The 24637-nt window shown below is 37.2% G+C and overlaps 1 protein-coding gene across 2 annotated transcripts in view; it reads right to left on the bottom strand.

The window, feature by feature from the left end:
• Positions 1-24637, bottom strand: part of fstl4 (follistatin-like 4) — a 217112-nt gene that overhangs the window by 124527 nt on the left and 67948 nt on the right. For both annotated transcript variants that reach the window (XM_058757290.1, XM_058757291.1), the window contains exon 4: positions 15470-15697. In XM_058757290.1, the coding sequence (XP_058613273.1) occupies positions 15470-15697 (228 nt within the window). The remainder of the gene's footprint in view (positions 1-15469; positions 15698-24637) is intronic.

Raw genomic sequence — 24637 nt, 5'->3', positions numbered from 1 at the left:
GCATGTTTGGTCATCACTCTCCACAGAGGGAGCTTTAATGTAGGCAGCATGTGCAATACCCGATCAATATGTGTCGCCTTGCAGGACGAGCGCTGAATGCACTCTCAGGAAATATAAACACTAATCTCAGTTACATACTGTAAACGGGACAAATGAAATGACCACAAATGCAAAATTACTTTCATCAGAAAAACAAACGGCAGCATGTGCTCTGCATCACAGCGGCGTCACAGGGAGAAGATGCAGCATCCAGACGTTCAGCAGCATGTCTGAAAGTCACCGGAGCGCAGGAAACAACAAAACAAAACCTCCCCGAGATCGCGTTAGTCGGCTTGGCAGAGGAAGGTTGTTTTAAGCATTCTGTTGAGCACATGCTCAGACAGAGAGCGTGATTGAAATGCTGCCCCCTGCTAATGAGCACACAGAGCACAATGTCACCAGGTATTAGTGCTAATTTTTCTGGCTGGGCCCGTAGGGATGGATGACAGGAATGGTGAGGCAACGCCTCTCTCTGCGGAAGGCATTAGCACTCTGTGCCGATCTCTCACTGTTTGAGGAGAGTGTCATGTGGAGAGTGCAAACCAAACTAGATGCGGTGGACCAATTACGACAGTCTCACAAGACAGACAAGAGCGTCATGATGCACACAGACTCACAACATTAGGGAGGCCATTTCTATCACACCTACAAGGAAGATACACTGCAGGATTTACTGAAGCCAGGATAAAAGTTGAAAATAATCCTAAACTAGTGACAGAAATGACCTTTTCCACTTAGATGTTTCCACTTTTCCACTTTCCACTTAGATGTTTACCCCTTAAACTGACTTCTCTGGGGATTTTTTTTAAGGCAAATTTTCTAACCTTCTAACCTTATTAAATGTATGCATGCAATTTAAATAATAAGACACAAAAGGGCTGATATCAGTCATGGCTCAGAGATGCCATGAATGCATTTACGTTGCTGATGCAGGTGCTGGCAAATCATCATTGATTCACTCATTCAAGCAATTAATTCAGGAATGACGCAAGTGGCTTGTTGATTTCGGAACCACATACTAGTATACTAATCTTGCTATTTCTGCCATAGAAAGTTATGTTAAAAATAGTGAGAGTAATATACTTGTATGTAGTTAAAAATTTAGCAGTTTTCTTTATGAATGGCTTATTCAATCATTGGCCCAGTTCATTTAAAAATCCTGAATAATTCAGGAACAAAACACCACCATGCTGATTGGAGACACGATGATTTCCAAAATAGAGCAAAACAGACCATATAGGCAATATTGTGTCTAAAATGTGCATCACTCAATATTAAATTGAACATAACATTAACATTTTCTGTTTATTTATTATGTATTGTATAAGGCATAAAGCAGCAATTTTAAAAAGAGGATAAATGAGCAACCAGGTCAAGCCTGCACCAGTAGATGGACATGGCATTTCAAAACTGGTTTGTCCGACCTAAAACCAGATGGGTGGCCACTCTACACAACATACAGATGTACACTACCAGTCAGATTTTGACACCTTATTTATTTTTCGCAACAATAGTCATGGAAACTAAAAAAAAGAAAATGGAAGTATGGGAATGTTGAAGAGAAAACAAAACATGATGTAACATGCTAAAAGACATTTTTGACTGATAGTATAGTTTTATAAAGCATCTAAATATCAATGTATTATGGAGAAATAAAGCTATCGTATGACTTTAGAAATCTTGAACAATAAAATTGCATAGGTACGTACGTAGGTACATCTGGCGTAGTAAACTTGCTCGGTAGCGCACCTGGTACAGCACTGCACTTGCAATGTGAATCGCTCTGGTACATGTCCAGTGAAGTTCAGTCATGATAAAAGAGCTAAAAAGACTTATAGAAGCATGTATTTTTATGTCACGTCTGCTTTTCTTCACACTATTGGTTAGCCTGGTACATTATTTTCAGATGCGATAGAGCATTAATCTTTTATCTCAAGAGACATTTCATTTCTGAACTGCCACGATATATATACAACCGACATAATAAAATAATACCAGATTCACATTCCTTTGTTTTGGATACAACTGAATGCAATTTTAGCGCTACTCACCGGACATTTCACTTTGAAAGCGTGTCTAATGCAGGGACCTCTCAGTACACACAAACGTCTGGATTGGCACAGTGGAAGTATTTCATCTGACAGCTAACGTGTCACTGAGCAGTAATGCTTCCTGTACAAGGTCAGACATGCAGCAGCGGACAGAGGAAGTGACTCGTGAAACAGCACTGCCATGTCCAAATGTACACAGGCCATTCTGTGATCTTTTGTGATGGCAGAGAGTTTCTTAAAACCATTCGACCATCTCATGCTATTCTACTGGAATTTCTGAAGTGTCCCACGATGCTTGAGCGAGATGTTCATTAAAGCAGTGTTTGCGCTCTCATTCTGGCCTAATGCAGTGAGCAAATCAAACAAGATTTTTGAAAATGTCTTGTGAGTTTTTGAAAGGACAACACCCTATTGAATGAGAACTAAATTTGGCCAAATAACTGTATATGAGTGAGTAATTAACATACAAAACTTGCAAGCATGAAAGCTGCTGTCATTGCTTATTAAAATCTCCAATAGTTCATTTTCAAAAGTAATTTAATGCTGCCTAATGTAAATGCACCCTGAAAAAGAAGTAAACTTTAGCATACTTTTGCTAAAGTATGTAAACAATAGTATGTAAATAAAGTAAATACTTAAAAAACTTGTATGTCATGTATTTCAATATGTTTGTATTTATACATTTGTAAGTAAAATATAATATCAAACACACTACAGTTAAAATGATAATCAAGTACTTTTCATGTGCTTTAGTATGTTAGTCAAAATAAGTGTACTTATTTATAGCATGACAAAATATTTTTTTTAAAAATGTGATGTGAAATGTACTTTTAATCTGAAATTATTACAAAGTGCACTTTTTAAAAGTGTACTTAAGAGTGTAAAACATAGTCATGAAAGTGTCTCTCTTTTATCTGCTCGCAGCCACTGGATATGTGCTATGTAACTGCTAGAACCCGCCAGCGCTGGAGGACAGTCTGACAGCCGTTAAATCCCTCAGAAATGATGGACAGAGAGAGAGAGAGGTTTATTTGCTACCATAGAAAGGGTCACTTACAAACAACTTGGGCAGTCAAGTATGCAATGACTTTAACAGACTGCCATCTAACACAAAGCAACATCTCAAGTTTTCATAATTTACTCTCTCGAAACATGTAATTGAATTCAAAGCCTGCCAAGAATCTACTGTTTAGTATGCTTAGACTTTTCGACTTTCCTGTTCATCTTGCCATATGCTTTCACCTTTTGTGTTTTATCACACAACTAACAATTTGGCAAGTCAAATGACTGAGAGGAGTGAAGGCGCTCATATGCAACTGTCAGACTCATAAAGAAACAACATTTATGAGATGACAAACCTGTGACATTCCCTAGAACGACAGCATGTGTTCTTTATATGATACACTCTAGCCTATAAGTGACAGGTACTGTACATCAATGCAAACAAACTCAAACTGGGACCAAGCACAAACCTCATAAAATGTTATTTAGCATAACTGAATCAACCTTTTTAATTAGGGCTGTCAATTTAACATGCTAATTTGGCACAATTAATTATGTAAAACACACACACACACACATTAAAATGATTAAGGCATTTAATGCAGCTGCCCAGATTTGTATGTCATCTTACACTGATACAGTTGCTGATGAACATGATGCAGAACTACTGACTGACTGTGCGACAGAGCCTGTGAGAGTGCTGTTATATGCCTTAAAATTCAAGATAGGGCAAAAAAGCCCTTGTATGGGTTTATGTCTTTTATTTATATAATATCACCAGCAAGAGTGCTGTAATTTTTCTTAAAGGGGTGGTTTACTGCGATTTCACTTTTTTCATTTTAAATAGTGTGTAATGTTGCTGTTGGTGCATGAACAGTATCTGCAAAGTTGCTGCGCTCAAAGTTCAATGTAAGCGGAGATATCATCGTCTTTTAAAAATCAGGAAGTTTAATGCCTACAAAAACGACTCATATGGGACTACAACGAGATACTTCCCGGGTTGCATACGTAAAAAAACCATACATTTGCATCAACCCCTCCCTCCGGAACATGCAAAAGAGGGGGCAAGGCCATGTTCTGTGGCTTTGTCGAAGAGGAAGAGTTATAGTGGAGAGTTGTAGCCATGGCGTCGAAACGGTGTTATTTTCACCCAGCTGTCAGGTCTTCTGTGCTCGGGCTTCCTACGGACGCTGTAGTTCGTCAACAATGGTTAAAATTTATGTTTGATTATGTTCCTGACAATTACAATCCTAATTTAGCTCTCTGTGCTGCGCATTTTACGGAAGACAGCTTCAGAATCAAGAGAGTTCAGAGTTCAATGCCGGATTCACACAGAAACTATTGCTAAAACATGGAGCAGTTCCAACTTTAAAACCAGAGGCAGCAGTTGTTGGGCCACAACCTGTAAGTAAGATTTCATAATTTTAAATGTATTTGCATGTATAATTTCAGACGTAATGTTTTAGTTTTATCAAGGACGTAAACAAATGCCAACGCTGGCTTTAGTAGCCAGTTAGTTAAATGCTATTTCGTGTGTCTATGACAAACGCATACAAACATTTTGGACCCGAATTTGTAATTATGTACTAATTTTGTAAATGTATTTTCCATGTATACTTTATGACGTAATTTTTCGATTTGATCAAGAACGTAAACACAACCAACGCTGTTTGGTTATAGTAGCCAGTTAGTTCGATGCTATTTTGTGTGTATAAGACAAACGTGTACAAACTTCAAAAAATGATATGTAATCACAACAGCAAACTTCCATTCAGAAACGTTTGTAAGAGCCGTGCTTGCGTAGGTTCTGCTTGACTCTCTTCATTACTGCTTTCTGGGTTTGATTCTGGCTCAAACTGATACGGCAATATTGACACCATTATTTACATTTGACCGCAGCACATGCGACTGTCGCCCGTGAAGGTGATGGGCGTGAAGTTTCCGGACAATGTGCAGTACACAGTTTAGCCAATCACAACACACCGGCCCAACTAACCAATCTGAGCCCATTGCCCGTTTCTGAGGGAGTGGTTTCAGAGAATCAGGAAGTCAACCGGTCGTTCAAATGACAGAGGAGAAAGCGGCTTACAATAAAGGTGAAATATATGAAAAATAAGCCGTTTTTTAACAAACGAAACACGAAGACATGTTATATTGCACGCCATAAACGCAATCAAGCAAAGAAAAAAAGCAGTAAACCACCCCTTTAATATCTGCATGATTGCAAATGTGGTGTAAACTGTGGTGTAAAATAAAATGTGGTGTAGGTCATACTGTTTTAGACACGATCAGCATTGTCTGTTTTTTGCAAACATAAACGGTTCCAAACAAATTACGACTCACTGAGCAACACACAGCAGTGATTCGTTACTGAATGAATCTGTGGTTAGATTCAGAAAATCATTCATAAAGATTCAGTTGCTTTGTTTCTGAATGAATCAGCCATTGGGACAAATCAGTTGAATGAATGACTGAATGATTCACTCATTAAGAGAGTGCCTTGCCTACTGACGTTTTTAGTTTCATATTTAGAGAGTCAAAAAAAAAAAAACATATTTCAATATTAACTTTTTTCTTTGTTGAATCAAAATATATCTTTCTAAAGCTACTTTTTTGTCATGTCTATTCTATGCTTTTCTCATTTAACACAATAATGACTTAAGACGATATTTTGGCGTATAACTTCTCAGCCAAAATTGATATGCAATTAATTATTAATTAATCACCACATCATTTAACCATTTTAATAGCTTGACCTTTTTTTTTTTTAACAAAACCATTTAATTTAGATGTTTATTTAGATGCATTTTTTTTCAGTGTAGGACAGAAAAATTAAAAATGAGATGTTCCTCATAAAACAGAGAGAGATCTCAGACCTCTCGGGAAAAAGCTCAGATTTGCCAAAATCAGTTCTTCAACCAGACGTCATAGATTAGTGATTAGAATTTTTTTCTAATGCTGCTATTTATACCTCTAAACTACTTTTGGATGACTACTTTTGGATGTGACTCACTCACCGTGTCTAAGGTCTTGTAGGAGAACACTTCAATCACTTAATAAGACATAGAGAAGAACTCAATGACAGAGGAACATCTGAGCAAAACAATGTTCCTCACATGACGTTCAGTGGCATACTGGTAAGGGAGGTTTCACTGGCGGTTAAAGATTAATGTAAAAGCAAATCCCAAAAGTTACAATTTCCCCTTTCCGGTTAAAAATAGCATTTTAATTTCACCGTTCAAAATTGTAATTTAGCGTTTCAAATTAAATAGCCCGGGTCTGAAGTATTAGAGCTCATTTGGGTGAAAGCCATCACTTGAAACCCCAGACTGACACGTCATGAGTGAGAGGCATAGAGAGAGATAAACGCATTATACAAGGACTGTCAAAGTCTCTAAAGCGGATGTGAGGATGCGCTTTCAGAGGAGATTAGTTTGTTTTGGAGCTGATTGTTGAAAGCAACAGTCTGAACTGAGCATGCTCTGTTTGGCCCTTCAGGCTCGGCCTTCTCTAAGCAAGCATCTAAAGGCTTCAAGCCTCAAGTGATGCTAATATGCAACAAAGCCTGATATAAAACAGTTGTCCTAATTTGTCCTTTTGATTTATATGCAAATTCTTCACATGCAGTTTCCTTTACTAATTAGGCCAGAATACACAAGTGTGCCAAGCAGTAACATCAGTGACTTGAGAGTTTTCCGAGTAAGCGGAGCCACAAAAAAAAAGACACGAGCTGATATCTCACACCGACAGCGTTTCTGTTGCACAGGAAAAAAACTAATACCTAAATTAGCTGGTTTTATTTACATACATCAGTTTATGAGTTAAATTTAATTAGCGCTTCTTGATTTCGTGACAACGTGGATACACTACAAGTAAACATCTCAACTATGTAAACACTAGTGCTGGATTAACAATATAAATTTCTCGTTTTAATCGATATTGATTCTTAAATCTCAGGATTTCTCAATCTTTTAGTTTAAGCTGTTTTCTGTTGATGTATAAATATTTTTGTAGCGCCTGCCATCCAATAATTGCAATAAGCATTATGCTTTGTTACTTTTAACATGAAACAAAGTCTCGGCTTTCAAAATCTGTCAATTCAAGCTGTAGACATTTCAGTTCAAGCAGCACTTGAACTAATCATCTTTTCTTCAATCTCCTAAATTATATATGCAGCGGATTCAGGCATTTATCTTTTAACAGCAGGTAAAGACGTAGTGAGAGATACTGTCCCACCCACCACACCACTGCTGTTAAACTCCACAAATGATTTAAAGAGTATCATAAAAGTAGTTCACACACTTCGTGTTCTGTATTGTAAGTCTCCTGATGCTATAAAATAGTAAGGAACAGGTCTAAATGTGAGTGATTGCCTTCCGTTCTGCTCTGCTTGTTCAGTTGACTATACACCTGCACTCAGCAATATATGGAGAAAAAGGCGCATACTGCACTTAAATTTCATTGGATTGTTGTCATTTGAAATTTGAATATGCTTAAATATGATAATGTGCCACTTTCTTGAAAACATTAATCATAAGCAACAGCAACGCTCGTCTTAGCAAGCACTGCTGCTAAAACTCAATGTGGGTACTGTAGTGCATACATATGCATCACATTTGAGTTTCTCGAGTCTCTTGCAATGGAGAGTGATGTTTATGAGGCAAGGGACTTATGCAGGAACAGGGGACATTTATAAGTAGAACATGGCATCCATTTCAAACAGCAAATACTTTAATGTAATGAATCTCATGGGAGCAATAAAGTTAATGAAGTGGCCATGTGACCTGTTTATTCATCATCGTGAAAGAAGGATAGAGATGCTTTTAGGTTCATTAATAATAAAAACAAAAACAAATCGAAGTTTAGCATGCACTGCACCTGGATCTTACTTAAAAGAAAAAAGCTGGAAAAATCAGCACAACATGCTGTCTCATATACTGTATTTACTGAAGTAACACTATATGCTGTTTGATGGTCGTGTTAAAGTGCCCCTGTTATCATTTTTTGGTTTTTACCTTTCATAGTGTGCAATATAGCTGTTTGTGAATGCAAAACATCTGTGTCAAAGTGTCAAAGATCAAAGTGTACGACAAATGAAGTTATTGTCTCACAAAAGAAAGAATAAATTCTGAACTGCCTACAATGAGTCATCAGTGATTCCAGTCTTATTTCCTGCACAAACTTAGTGTTGGGGGTAACACATTAAAAGTAGCTAGTAAAGTAATGCATTACTTTTAAATTTAGAATACAATTTTTGAGTCACTCTTTCAAATACAGGTGCATCTCAATAAATTAGAATGTCGTGGAAAAGTTCATTTATTTCAGTAATTCAACTCAAATTGTGAAACTCGAGTATTAAATAAATTCAATGCACACAGACTGAAGTAGTTTAAGTCTTTGCTTCTTTTAATTGTGACGATTTTGGGTCACATTTAACAAAACCCCACCAATTCACTATCTCAACAAATTAGAATACTTCATAAGAACAATAAAAAATCATTTTTAGTGAATTGTTGGCCTTCTGGAAAGTATGTTCATTTACTGTATATGTACTCAATACTTGGTAGGGGCTCCTTTTCCTTTAATTACTGCCTCAATTCGGCGTGGCATGGAGGTGATCAGTTTGTGGCACTGCTGAGGTGGTCTGGAAGCCCAGGTTTCTTTGACAGTGGGCTTCAGCTCATCTGCATTTTGTGGTCTCTTGTTTCTCATTTTCCTCTTGACAATACTCCATAGATTCTCTATGGAGTTCAGGCCTGGTGAGTTTGCTGGCCCGTCAAGCACACCAACACCATGGTCATTTAACCAACTTTTGGTGCTTTTGGCAGTGTGGGCAGGTGCCAAATCCTGCTGGAAAATGAAATCAGCATCTTTAAAAAGCTGGTCAGCAGAAGGAAGCATGAAGTGCTCCAAAATTTCTTGGTAAACGGGTGCAGTGACTTTGGTTTTCAAAAAACACAATGGACCAACACCAGCAGAAGACATTGCACCCCAAATCATCACAGACTGTAGAAACTTAACACTGGACTTCAAGCAACTTGGGCTTTGAGCTTCTCCACCCTTCCTCCAGACTCTAGGACCTCGGTTTCCAAATGAAATACAAAACTTGCTCTCATCTGAAAAGAGGACTTTGGACCACTGGGCAACAGTCCAGTTCTTCTTCTCCTTAGCCCAGGTAAGACGCCTATGACGTTATCTGTGGTTCAGGAGTGGCTTAACAAGAGGAATACGACAACTGTAGCCAAATTCCTCGACACGTCTGTGTGTGGTGGCTCTTGATGCCTTGACCCCAGCCTTAGTCCATTCCTTGTGAAGTTCACCCAAATTCTTTAATCGATTTTGCTTGACAATCCTCATAAGGCTGTGGTTCTCTCGGTTGGTTGTGCATCTTTTTCTTCCACACTTTTTCCTTCCACTCAACTTTCTGTTAACATGCTTGGATACAGCACTCTGTGAACAGCCAGCTTCTTTGGCAATGCATGTTTGTGGCTTACCCTCCTTGTGAAGGGTGTCAATGATTGTCTTCTGGACAACTGTCAGATCAGCAGTCTTCCCCATGATTGTGTAGCCTAGTGAACCAAACTGAGAGACCATTTTGAAGGCTCAGGAAACCTTTGCAGGTGTTTTGAGTTGATTAGCTGATTCGCATGTCACCAAATTCTAATTTGTGAATTGGTGGGTTTTTGTTAAATGTGAGCCAAAATCATCACAATTAAAAGAACCAAAGACTTAAACTACTTCAGTCTGTGTGCACTGAATTAATTTAATACACGAGTTTCACAATTTGAGTTGAATTACTGAAATAAATTAACTTTTCCACGACATTCTAATTTATTGAGATGCACCTGTAAGTAATGCAATATATTTTTTTCCCTATTTATTCACTGACACTGCTCCTGTCCCTATGTTGAGAAAAATCAGGAGTGAGGTGCAGAGGCACTTCCTTCAGACTGAGGCTTATTATTTTTTTTTTAACTTTTGCCTTTGCAGCTTCCCCAACAACTGAAACTTACATAGGTTTGTAACACATTTGCATAATGATCTTCATTTGCATGTTATCACTCAGAAGATGCTGTTTTCTGTGTTGCAAATGCCAAACCACTTTGCATGTACTGAAGGATCAGGATGTGAAGAGTTTGTGATTAAAATTAATTTTTATTTTATAATTTTTCATTTAGTGACAATTGCTTCTCAAATCTTGCAAAGTTCAATGCAGGACTTTCAAAACACTTATTTGTTAAAGACAGGGCAGTACCCACTTTATTTGGACCATTTTGTGCCTCTGGAACCTGTTAGTACGATTAATTATTAGTGTATATGTTCTTACCGAGTGTTGAAAACGCATAGTTTTGTGTTGATATGTGTAAGCTGTAACCCTCTCAAATAGCAAATACTTTAGAGAGACCGGATCCTTGAACGAAACATTTTAGACTCTGTAGGAACAGAGGTGATGCTGCAATGTACATTATGAGAAAATTGTAGGGAAAAAAAGGTTTTATTTGACCTTCGATGCACGTAAACCTATTGTAAGAGACCTCCAAAAGAAAACAGGAACCTTTAAACTAGCATAATGATGCAATTTAATGTCTAGATTACAATACTGAGCGAGTGAGTTTTATAAAACCATTTGAAAAAATAAATAAATAAAATAAAATGAAATAAAAACACAATACAAAGTGGTGCATATATAGGCTGTGCACACACTGTAAAGTTTCAGGAGTGACAACCGCATTTAAATTCGTAAGTGAATCCCCTAAATTACAGTTTTGTGTGGGTACAGAACAGAACTCACTCTTGAAACGGCAACGTTTTGCCATCTTGCGCATTTTATATCCGCTATTTTTGACCAAAGTATTACAGCAACCAAAGACTTGTTATATTCAGCGATTTTAACTAAATGACAGTCAACAGAGCAGGCATGTTTTGCTTATATTTGGAAGGTTGTTTCACAGAGTGCGCTTATGAAAGTGTTGCATTGTCCATTTATAAGTGAAGCGTATTTGGGCTTGTTGTTAAGGCTTAAGGCTTAGCTCATGAAGTGATCTATTTTATGGAGTTAATAAAGTAGGCAGGTGCAGATCATGATATTTTAGTATGTGGCTTATTTTCAAGATAACACATTCGGATTTGAGTTTATTATGGGCACGTTCCTATTTGCTGTTTTGCTGTTGTTGTTGTTTTTTGTAATATTTTTCAAGAGCAAGATCTAGCAACATTAAGTCGTACCTTGATCCCCTGTGACACACATGGCTGATATGCATTTAAATAAATCATTAATAACTAGTTGTTCAGTGCCCTTCCATACACATACTGAATTTCTGCAAATGCAGTTGCCCCTACCTACATTTTTCAAGAGTTAATTAATTTGTAAGATGCAAGTTGTCACTCCCTTAAATTATGAAACTTAAATTACGAGAACAGGATTAAGCACTAAAAGATGAGATGACAACTGAATTTACCTGCAGTGTGTATGTGGCCATGCACTACATGGACAAAAGTACTTAATTAATTAGTACTTAATTAGTAATGCATAGGCTCTCACCAGTATACAGAGATGGACTGGTGATTAAATATATATAAACATCCACAATACCCAATAAAACAATGTTCTGGATCTGGACTAACTTCGAGATCTGTAAAAAAGTACTCTGGGAATGTCTTGAGTGAACAATGCTGATTCTGTAGTTCACTGTGACAGCATTTATGTTGTGAATGTACACGTGACTTCATACATCTGAAAAACAAGTCTCCACGAGCTGAGGGTGATCATTAGGAGTTCTGTCACTGATACTGCAAAAACACCTCCAAGCATCCCTCCACCCACCAGAGATTCATTTGTACACCTTTTGGTGTTTTGATGGTGGACACGCTCAGCTGCAGAGGCGTCCTACTGCGCGCCAGGCATCAGTCAAACGCTCTCACGCTTTGTTGTGGCAGTCCAACGGCCTGCAGAGATGAAAGATGTCTCTCCGATGCAGTGTGCTGTTGTTGCTGTTTGTATGTTGTAAGAGAGAGTGTTAGGATCAAAGTTGAGTTGAACAGTGACCCGAGGAGGCGTCTTTCTGTTTAATCACAGGCGTGAACAGAGAGAAGGATGTCCTGTTGGCAAGCATCAGTACGGCCTTTAAAGATGCCTAATTACATGATATGTGAGAAATTATGAAGGCTCTGGTTCCACAGATAATACAACTCTTTATATGGTTTAAAACGGTTAGTTCTAGTTCTGGATTCTGATTGGTCAACAGCTGTGTTTTGTTCACATTAAAGCATGGCTATGACTGCTTGACCTAACAGTTCTTTGTATCAAAGTGAAAGTTGGTCATTTGTATCCTGTCTATTTTCTTGGTTAATGTCTTTTGCTTTCTTTTGTTTGTTGTTGTAGGCTGTATGACTCTTTCAAATGACTCAAAAGTTGTGGTGATGTAATGTGGTCAAGAGCTGGAAGTACTTCATAGCCATCAATCCTAGACAGAGCAAACAATGTCCAAATGAACAAATGGAGAATCAATCTCAACTGTTAGATCTCAACAACGTCTCAAACTTTGCTCAGATTTGTCAAGATACCCACATCTGCAATCAAAGGTCAGAGATCTGAATGTCATCAAACTCTCCAAAAACAATCTGAATTGCTATTAAATCATTTTATGTCAGTCACACTTTAGTTTGGGGACCAATTCTGACTATTAATTATGATTTTTGCCTCAATAAACTCCCTATTTTCTGTTATACTATATATATATATATATATATATATATATATATATATATATATATATATATATATATATATATATATATATATATATATATATATATATATATATATATATATATATATATATGTGTGTGTGTGTGTGTGTGTATATATATATATATATATATATATTATATAAATATGCTCATGCAGAATAAGACATTAATATGTGCTTTATAAGTACTAATAAACAGCCAATATGCTAGTAATATGCATGCACATATGCAACTAGTTAATAGTGAGAATTGATCAATAAAATAAAGTGTTACATGCATCTGAAGACTTCAAAATTGAATGAAATATACAAATAAAAGTACAAAAATAAAAAACTACTGAGATGCTCTCTTAATCTCCTGAGCTGTGAGCTATAAATGTGACTGTGGCTGCATATGAGCAGAAAAACTGAATTTTAACGTTCAGGATTAAAAATCACCCTAAAACCAAGTCTTGACACATGGCATGATGTGTATGTATAAATTCCTGCACAAGCATACACGTAAGACTCCTTTCCTTCAGTTTACGCATGCTGGAATACATAAGCGAGTCCACCGTGACATTCAGCGTGGCGTTCCTTGCAAACTCCCAGCTCTCTGTAAACTGGATTAAAGGTGCAGTTCGTCAACATTATTCTTTCCCTTTTTGATGTGAAATACTTTACAGCTCAAACGGCTGGATCTCTTCAGACCGCACGCCTCAGTTGTGCACAAAGGCACTGCGCTTTATTATTATTTATGAGGTGGAACATTGTCAAGTGCTTCTTGTGCTTTAGAATGACCTTCATTTAGTTCGAGGCCATAAACCTTGACCGTCTTATCACGATGCAGACTCCCTACACGACATCACTACAGATCACAAACTGTAGCTTATGGATACAACTCACATCTTATGTACTGTCTAGAGATGAGCACCTGACATAAATATTGTTTGCGGTGTTATATCGGCTAAACACAGCAGTGCTGAGTTCATATTGTGAATCATTATAAACATGGCTTGTATTTTGTCTTGATTTCCAGCACAAACATCCTGAAAATGAGACTTGGGCATGATCACCAAAAAAATTACAATAGTTTCATAATTTACTCTCCCTCAAACCTGTATGAGTTTGTTTCTGCTGTTGAACACAAAAGAAGTTATTTTGAAGAATGTTGGTAACCAAACAGCTGACGGTATCCATTGTGTTCTATAGTACTTTTCTTTTATTCTATGAAAGTCAATGGCTACCAACATTCTTCAAAATATCTTCTTTTGCGAAACAGGAAATTCAAACAGCTTTGGAACATCTTGAGGGTGATCAAATAATGACATAATTTCTGGGTAAACTATCCCTTTAACCTTCTGGCACGACTGATCCTTGCACACATCATTTTGTTTACCTTTGTTTAAATTCACTATATAAGCCACAGATGTTACGAATCTTGATGAATGGTGCATCTTTTGAAAGGTCTATGTGTTAAGCATCAGCATCTGGTCTCAGTTTCATTATACAGTACTTCAGCAACAGTAATATAGTAATATGGGTTGGAAATATAAATAAAAAATCAAAACTTCAAGACTTAATGCCTTCATTGTAAAACAGCGATCGTGAGATGAATCCAATCCGTCACACTTAAATTGTTAAAGCATCTATTTAAGCATGTTGAAGCATTGAATCTATGAAATATTGATATATTATCCACTGTTTAAATCAGATTTGCCTGAACGATCTGCAACTCAATTTGAGAATTCAATCTTCGGTGGAAGGACGTAGTTCTGCACACACACACACACACACACACACAAAGGGTTGTGTGTGTTTTTTGTTGTTGTTGTTGTTGTTGTTGTTTTAGGACACTCAGTGGTTGTTTTTATTTATTTAAACACTTGTGTCGAAAATATATATCACTGGTAGCTGTGCAATATCACTCTAAGCACTGATATAGCAGTATCACACGGTTATATATACATGTTTATTTGTCTGATAACCAATATGCAGAACTGATATTTATTTATTTTACTTCTGTTTAATCTTCATATTACACAACATCTTTTTATTTATTTCAACAGCAGCAGCAACACTAATATTAACAGCAGGCAAAATTAATTAACAGTCTAATGTTTTCAAGTGAAACGCACAAATAAATGACAGGGGCATCTATATACGCCATTTATCAGTGAATTCCATATTACAAAAACCTTTATCCAATTACTGGAGAAGTGCTTAAGCATCAGTAAAATATCGGTAAAACTGATTATCGGTTGATTTCTAGTGCAAGGCTTCCAATGTCATCTGCTTCCAGTTTTTATCTACAAAACAGCTTGTTGAGCTACTTAATACTGCAAACTGGTATTTCTTATATTATTATAATAATGTACTGTCATAATTATAAACACACTGTTGTGTAGTGCAAACTGTTTACCGCTCTTTGTTGTTCTTTTAGATACATATAGAGGCTAATGAATCAGAGGTTTTGCACATTCACAGAGAATAGCTTACTTACACATTGCAAATTAAGGTGAACTGGACTCAGAACATCTCTTTAAAAATAATCCCGTGAAAAATATCTTTGGAGAAGTGGCAGATGCACTGACCACCAGTACATACAACACACACAAGCACTACATACTAGAGGAACATGCATCTCACCTTTGAAAAAGCAGTCTTTGCTGTGGACCACATAGATTCTCCTCCGCTGCAGGCAAGCGGTGCGGTAAAGCTCGCAGTGGTTCTCATAAAAACGTCCATCAGAGCCACACACGGGCACAAACGAAGTGTGGCAGCTTTCCTGGCACACACACTCGGCACGGCCCGTTACTTCCCTGACCACACACTCCCGACCCCGGCCACAGTATGTCCTCCTGCACGGACCCTCATCTGCAGAGAGAAAAGGCTAAATGTTAAAAACAACATCAATTTGTGTGTGATTCATCAGCCTGTGAAACAACATCATCAATCCCTGTTTGCTTTCATAAACCTGTCATTCAACGTGCTGCAGTCATGACATCAATACCTGGAAGACTAATTCCCCATGAACTGTAAAAAAAAATAAAAAATAAATAAATAAAATAATAATAATGCTCATGGTTAAGAGTAAGTACCTTATTATATTGTAATAGATTCAACCTTACATTTGATTAAAAAAAATACTGTTATATTTACAGTTTTTTAAGTTGAAAAGAACCAGCCATCAGTGAAAAACATAAATTGACAAACTGACAAAATTCCTTGTGTGACACTTCACATTTGATGTTTTTTTTCATGTTTCTTCATACCTGTTTCCAATTTCTTATCTTGGTAAGACTTTATTTTAGGGTCTCTTAACTAGTTGCTTATTAGCATGCATATTACTAGAATATTAGCCATTTATTAGTAGTAATTAAGCACATATTAATGCCTTATTCTACATGACCTTATTCTACATCCCTAATCCTACCCAATATCTAAACTTAACAATTAATAAGCAGAAAATTAGGACTTTATTGAGGGAAAAGTCGTAGTTAATAGTGAATTAGTGTTCCCTATTCTAAGTGTTACCCTTATCTTTTATGTAGGTTAGGGTTTCATAGAATGTCTAATATTGTTAAATTAATGTTTATTTTATTATTTTATTGTCATGTGTGTTACCATGCGGTGTTTTGTGTATTTTGTATTTGCTCCCTCTATATACTAGTATTTACTTCAGCTTGTGGAAAAGCTTGCGATGAGTTTTGATTCTTCATGTGTATTATAAAGGTACAAAACTGATTTTAGCACCTTAAAAAAAAGGGTATTTTTTAAGTCACTAAAATAAGGCCATAAACCACGTACTAAACATTTGTTCACATTATATTAGTAACTTTTTTTACTTTTTTAAATTTGAGTTTAATCTGTAAAACCTAAAATGTTGCTACTGTATTTGTACTGTAAATTTCACAGTTTTTTAAATTTCATGTTTCAGTGTGTCCAAGTTACATTTACCATAAACCTTATTTTGCTTATGAATTATAAATATAAAATGTCCATAGAAAAAATCTGAAGGATAATTAGTCTTCTGGATTTTGGATGTCACGGCTGCATCACTACATAGAGACACTCTTCATCAAAAAACAAACAAAAAAAGAATTCAAATCCCCTCACATTTTTCTCTTAATATCCTCTTTTGATCTCACATTATGAAATGAATCCTGTAAACAATGAGTTGCTATCTGCTCTACCATGAATTCCGTAAAACAAAGACAGAACAGCATGTTTGTAATGCAGTTTGGACACACTTTGGTTCACTCTATCCCAGATAGTAAGTAAAGTTTCTCAGCCAAGTGTAAAATCTTGCTCCCTGATGATTCTCCCAGTTGGCATGCAGTGGAAAAGCTGCTGAGGTCTGGATGCTCTTTCCAGAGCCGCAGGAGCACAGTAGGGGGAAACTCCTGCAGGAGTCATGCGCTGGATTTTGGGCTAGTGCATTGTCCATGCCAGTTTTAGTACTTTCTTTGGACGACAGCTGGCAGGCAGGAAATGATTCCCAATTAATTCCTGACTGCTGACTGAGAGCAATGGAGTGGCATCAAACCCGGATCACCGTCTCCTACTTTGTATACTATTACTTAGTATACTACATGGGCATCACAATGGTACCCACCATCGGGCAGGAGAATGTGTTGACTGGTACAGATTACATTTTTAAAATAACAGATGGATGCTGCTGTGACATGCTCTGAAAACAACAGGGGTCATTTGGGTTAAAAACGTCTAAATACTCAGTATATATCAAGCGATTTGGAACAGATAATGCAATAGTAAAAATAAAACATGTGTTGCAACATTATCCAATATAGTCAAACTCAGCACTGCATCATCTTTTACTTTCAGGCTCTCTGAAAAGCTAGCGTCAAACAGTCTTGTCAATGAATCCAGAGTAAAACAAGCAAACAAACAGTGTTTCACTGACGTGATCTGGAGCTCTTTACTGTGTCTACACTGGACGCGAGCAGCACAACACGACTAAAGACAACAGAACCCATTATAATCTGCGATTCTGTCTACGCTGGATGTGGCACAGATTGACACAACAAATCCCTGACAGTAAACTGATGTCCCGTTCTATTTCTGATGTACTCCAGGTGCTCACGCTGACATGAAAGAGAAATGGATTTGCGACACGATGCGACACAACAACGTTCACGTCTGCTGTAGATGCAGTGTTAAGTTCACAAGGAAGGAGGGCAGTTCAAAGACTCTCCAAGGCTCCTCCGAGGATCTCTATGGTTTTGTTAATGAAGTAATCCTATGTTTACATCTTTAGTATTTCCTCTCCTCCTACTATATGCTCTGTATATGCTCCCACTAAGTCAAATAATGAGAAAGAACCAAATTGCCTATCACAGCTATGCTGATGATACCCAGATTTACCCAGCCTTATCTACAAATAACTATAGCCCCATTGACTCCCTCTGCCAATGCATTGATGAAATAAACTGTTGGATGTGCCAGAACTTTCTTCAGTTAAACAAGGAGAAAACTGAAGTCATTGCATTTGGAAACAAAGATGAAGTTCTCAAGGTGAATGCATACCTTGAGTCCAGGGGTCAAACAACTAAAAACCAAGTCAAACATCTTGGGGTGTTTCTGGAGACAGACCTTAGTTTTAGTAGTCATGTCAAAGCAGTAAATAAATCAGCATACCATCATCTCAAAAACATTGCAAGAATTAGATGTTTTGTTTCCAGTCAAGACTTGGAGAAGCTTGTTCATGCCTTTATCACCAGCAGGGTGAATTATTGTAATGGTCTCCTCACCGGCCTTCCAAAGAAGACCATTAGACAGCTGCAGCTCATCCAGAACGCTGCTACCAGGATTCTGACTAGAACCACAAAATCTGAGCATATCACACCAGTCCTCAGGTCCTTACACTGGCTTCCAGTTACATTTAGGATTGATTTTAAAGTACTTTTACTCATTTATAAATCACTCAATGGCCTAGGACCTAAATACATTGCAGATATGCTCACTGAATATAAACCTAACAGACCGCTCAGATCATTAGGATCGAGTCAGTTAGAAATACAAAGGGTTCACACAAAACAAGGGGAGCCTGCTTTTAGCTATTATGCCGCCCGCAGTTGGAACCAGCTTCCAGAAGAGATCAGATGTGCTAAAACATTAGCCACATTTAAATCCAGACTCAAAACTCATCTGTTTAGCTGTGCATTTGTTGAATGAGCACTGTGCCACGTCCGAACTAATTGCACTATGTATAATCATTTTCCATTCTTAAATGTTTTTTTTTTTTAAAATCAATTTTTAAATCACTTTGTTTTTATTGTTGTGATTATTATTTTTTTTAATGACTATTTCACTTCCTTTTATGTAAAGCACTTTGAATTACCACTGTGTATGAAATGTGCTATATAAATAAACTTGCCTTGCCTTACTACAAGCGTGAATCTGTGGGTGGGGCTAAAGAGGCAATAATGTAGAGGCAGGAGTTGATTTTCTTCTGCAGAGGTGGTCTTTCATCACAGTATGATACATAATGTGACAAATTATGAAACGAGAGATTTTTTTAGCTTGCTTTCAATAAAAGCTGTTTTTAAAATATTGAGAAAGTTTTGAGTTTTGAAACTTACAGGATGTTTTTTAGGTTACACTTTATTTTGATAGTCCACTTTAGACATTCTACTAACTATAAGTAATTTTGTAACTACATGTCAACTAATTCTCATTAATTTGCAACTACATGTCTACTAACTCTCAGTAGGGTAGGTTTAGGGTTAGTATAATAAGTTGACATATACTTGCAAAGTTTCTCATAGTCAGTATGTTGTATGTTGTGGACCCATCAAAATAAAGTGTTAGAAGATATTAAGCAGACAGTCTACTAATACTCTAATGACTGCTAGTTGACATGTAGTTGCAAAGTTACTTACTGTTAGTAGAATGTCTAAAGTGGACTATCGAAATAAAGTGTTACCGTTTTTTATACACTGACCTGTTTCATGTCAAAAGATCAAGGTAAATTTGATTTCTCAGTTCATGACCCCTTTAAAGCTTACTGAACTGTTGGACACATACAAACTTTATTTTCCGTTCCTTTAAACTATGGTAAAAAAAAAAAAAAGTGTTGTGATGGCATGTGTAATTCAAACACTAGGTAAAATGCAAGCATTGGAACAGATGTTCTTTATGGCCTTTGTTCATTTTACACTTCCGTGATGTTTTCTCCATTAAACAAAAAGACTGAACAAATAAACCACACATGACAGGGTGATTGAATGTAGTTTTATATGGCAGAGGAGATTTGGTTTATTTGCTCTGTAAAACACTTTCTACACTTAGAATGCAAATGGTATTCATTCATGATACTACAGCTGTTGATTTCATCTTATGTGTCGATTATGTTGAGTATTATTTGGTATTCAGAACTATGCTGAATGGACTCCGGTGTGACTCTCCAATTTCAACAGCTTTGATAAATATTAAATAATATTACATGCAGCCAAAGTTAACTTTATTTTAAGAAAAACACATACACAGTCGTGCTTTCTGATTCTTGCATAATGACGCACGCGCTCAGTGTTATGGGTTTTGAATGAGAATGGCTAACAGTAATAACAAAATCTGATCAACAGGGCACAGAATACGTGCCTCTCCTCAAGATCCCAGCCTGTGTCATTTGGTTTACTAATTATTTACCGCACATCCATAAAGCAACGGCAGACACGAACACCCGGCCAAACATCGTGACCTTCTTCCTCCGTGTCAAGGTTGCAGACGATTACCGGATCATTTGTATTCCTTGAGCATTGAAGATTAGGTGCTTAGCTGAGCTCTGCTTCTGTGAAAATGATTTGCTCTTCTTGGGACGCCTGCTGTCCAACCATCTCTTGCTTTCCCAGCTCTTTCTCTGCTCCAAGTTGAACAATCGTGTCCAAAACACAAATGCTCCTTTTACAGCACTATTAGCAATTCTGCAGAGACGTCGTCCTCTTTGCAATCATGGCATGCGTTCGCTGACAATTCCCAACTGCACTCTGCTCTGATTTACTTAAGGAGCTAAAGAGTTGATTTGTAATCCATTCAGTGTGGGCAGTGAGACAATGGTGATACATGAGTCTTAAAGGTTCCACCGAAAGCTCTCAAACTCTGCCAAGCTGCTCAGCAGACGAGCTAATGCGTTTGTTTATCATGACCATTCTTGGGACTGTTAAGAAGCTGCAAGCCATTTCTGGTCCGTCAGCAATCGCTCCAGGCCTGGAGGACAGACGCTCAAACATTTCATAGGAATCACCCGGGAAATCGCAGAGGGAATGTTTGCAAGTATTGTTCATCAGCCGTGGATTGCTCTGGATCTGATCCCATTGTCATCAAGTAAATGTGACTAATTGATTCCTTTCATGGGGAGTCCCACAGACAAGAGCAATAGTGGTGTAATCCCTGAAAGCTCACATCATATGAACAACTTCCTCTCTGACATTAACCACAGACCACCCTCCAACCTCCAGGGGACATGCATTGTAAAGTTCTGCCAGAAAGAAGTCGGCTTGTCAAGTTTCTCAAATGATGAAATGCCATTCCCCCTCTGAATATTCTGTGAGGTAAACATGAAGAACAATGACCTTTCCCTCAATAAACTCCTAATTTATTAATAGTTAGTGAGGTAGTTGTTAAGTTTAGATATGGGGTGAATTAAGGGATCTAGAATATGCTCATGAAGAATAAGGGGCCGTTCACAAAATGTGCATCTTTGTGTCTAAAAACAGGAGATGCAGCTCTCAGGAGTTTATTTATTTTTATTTTTTAAAGTGTGGCACAGAACGCCTCCTCTGCCATGTTGCCATCAAATAAAACATTTGTCATGCCAACTTGCTACTGTAAACAAAGGCTTGCCCCGCCCCCAGGCTCTACTGATTGGTCCACTGTTTTGGAACTGACATTAATGAGCGACACTGCATATAACAGTTCAAATTCTTTTAAAAACATGGTGCTCATGAGCGAGATGCTGCGAAAGACATGAGATGTGAGCACAATGTTCATACACATCCGTCTAGCACGTTTACATAGAAAATCAATAGAAAAGTAGTGCATTAATGGAAAAATGTGTTCTGTGTGAACAGACCCTAAGAAATGAATGTATGCTTAATGTGCTTGATGTGTGATAAGTACTAATAAACAGCTGATATGCTAGTAATATGCACGCTATTAGGAAACAGGTTAATAGTGAGCATTGGTCCCTAAACTAAAGTGTTACCAAACATTATTTAAGGGAAACCAAAATGGTTTTTCTATGGCATTGCTATGAAAGTTCAATTTTGGAAATGTTCTTTTCAGAGTGTAAACAACTATTCCCTTTAAACCAGTGGTTCTCAACCAGGGGGCCTCAGGATCAATTAAAAATATTTAAATCAATAAATTATTAATATAGTAATATTAAATTATTAAATTAAATATCAAATTATTAATATGTTCATATTAATGAATTCAGTACATGAGTATCCATAAAAAGTTTTAAAACAATCAGCTTTGACATAATTACAGAAGAAATACCTTAGCACACAACATATGGAGATGATGCTTCAAAATTGTGTTGAAAAAAAGAAGGGCCTTCAATTCAAATATTCAAAAATTCGCAAATTTAATTCAAACCATTCATTCTGTCATCAAAGAAGCATCTAGTCACCTTAATTATCAATTATCTTTTATTCATGAGAATTTTGTCTTAATGGCACAGGGCACCTGAGAGTGCATCTGGTTGTTAAATATTTGTAATAAATAAATTATTATTTGTAAAGTTCAGTAATTAACTGCATGCACAATTACTTGCATTTGTTTAGTGCCTAATTCACTAAATGAAATAAGTAGATCTATGCTGTTGCGTTGACACATGAATAATGCCACACTTTTCTTCTCCATCATCTTCCATCATCATCACTAGAAAGAGCACACAAACATGCCTTTCAGATAAATGCACAGTTACTTAAATAGTATTGAGTTTTGTGAATAAATTGCAATCTGTAATCAGCCTGATCTACATATAAAGAATGACTTGATTTGAATACTCAAGGTGTTTTTGTGTTTTTTTAGTTTTTTTGGGGGGGAGGGGGGTGAATAAGTGAATAAGACACAGCTGCTTGCTTTGAAACACCACATGTCCTTAGTGTTATCATTCAATCGTTTGCACAATAGTAACAGTGATGCTTGATTTTCAAACACCAATAAATATGTGTATTAACATCAGCTTCATCCCATCTGTGCTTTGAGGTATGAATGACATTTGTGGGTATGGTGTGGATATTCTGGTCACATGACACTGCCCTCTCAAAGACACTGCGACAAATAAAGAAAGAAAACTGATTTTTCTCGTCATCTAGTCTTCAGGGATATTGGATTTTGTGAAGCAGATGAGCGTGATTGTAAGGCAGCATGTCATGGTTGAATCTCTTTCTGAGACCAGCCACAGCAAAATGGTGTTGACAGTGCAGGAGATATCTGAATATCAATGCAGCGGCTCTCCGAGCATGTGCTGCTATAATTCTGTTATCATCCAGCGTGCTTCTCTGTTAAAAGTACAAGATCATTCATGTTTTTGAGATTTTTCCTCAAATAACTCTTCAGCCACTCAGAGAGAACAGAAGCAACTTTAACATGTAAACAGAGCACTCGCAGCTCTTTATTTCAATTGGCCACACATGCAGAAAAATCCTATTCTCAGATCTGAAACAGACTTTAGACAAGTATGCGAATGTGAATGTCTGGCTGACGCGTCGTGACTAGGGCTGTCAAAATTAACATGTTAAATGTGCGATTCTTTTTTTTTTTTTTTAAACCCTTTTTTAGAAACATTTAATGAAATGAATGCAGGATTGTTTGGCTGGCGTTACATTAGACTATATGAAAATGCTATCAAGCACAATAAGACGCAAATTTTAAGGTACAATATTTACCTTCATGTTTCATGTATAATTTCTGCAACAATATTTAACAAGTAAATTTGTTTTACATTTACGCCAGGTTGAGTACTTTGAGATAAACAAAATTGTTATCATGAATTGGTCAAATGTTCCAATTTTATTTTATTTTTTTGCATGCAAGTTACAAATTGTCATGAGAGTGTCTGTTCATATATCAGGTCTTCAAACAGACTGCCATTACAGTCATTACATTACTGCCATACACTGCCATTAGACTCATCATTCATGTGTCATGAATAATCTGATCTTTCACTGACAACCGTGACGCACGAACTTCCTCACCAATCAGAGAACATAATGAAATAAAGAACAACAGAAGATACAGTAAGAGGCATTTCTGAGAGCCGATGCCATTCATACAGTACTTCCAACAAGTCCGTTCTACTAAATGTCCAGGATAAAATATGACTTCCAAATGAAGCAAGGTCACAGTGAATGTCAGAAAGAATGATGAGCTACCAACTCAAGGGCTGTGACTGAGGCGGAGTTTGTGTTTGTGTGTGTGTGTGTGTGTGTGTGTTTGACAGGTTGAGTATTGTAAAGATTTCAGATGTAAACACACAAACTCAAAGCCAGCTCCATCAAGCCAATACCGCAGCACTCAACTCGCTGGGCGGCCTGATAACTCTTTATTGATCTTCAGATTGCTGCTCCATCTGTTAGCGGCATGCGGCTGGTATGTAGTGCGGTTTACTGCAGCTGTGTGTCATGGATCGCAGGTGTGGAGGAATGAATCAAACACAAACACTCACTCAGAGAGCAGTTACTTTGGTGAAAGACTAGTTGTGCTACAAAGCTGTGGAGACCAGCCTATTTGTCAAGCTATAAAATTTCCTAGATTACAGATAGTTCACATTTTCAACATCAGAGC

Source organism: Onychostoma macrolepis, chromosome 21, assembly GCF_012432095.1.
Source record: "Onychostoma macrolepis isolate SWU-2019 chromosome 21, ASM1243209v1, whole genome shotgun sequence".
NCBI classification, from domain to species: Eukaryota; Metazoa; Chordata; class Actinopteri; order Cypriniformes; family Cyprinidae; genus Onychostoma; species Onychostoma macrolepis.
This window is presented reverse-complemented; position numbering and strand designations above follow the sequence as displayed.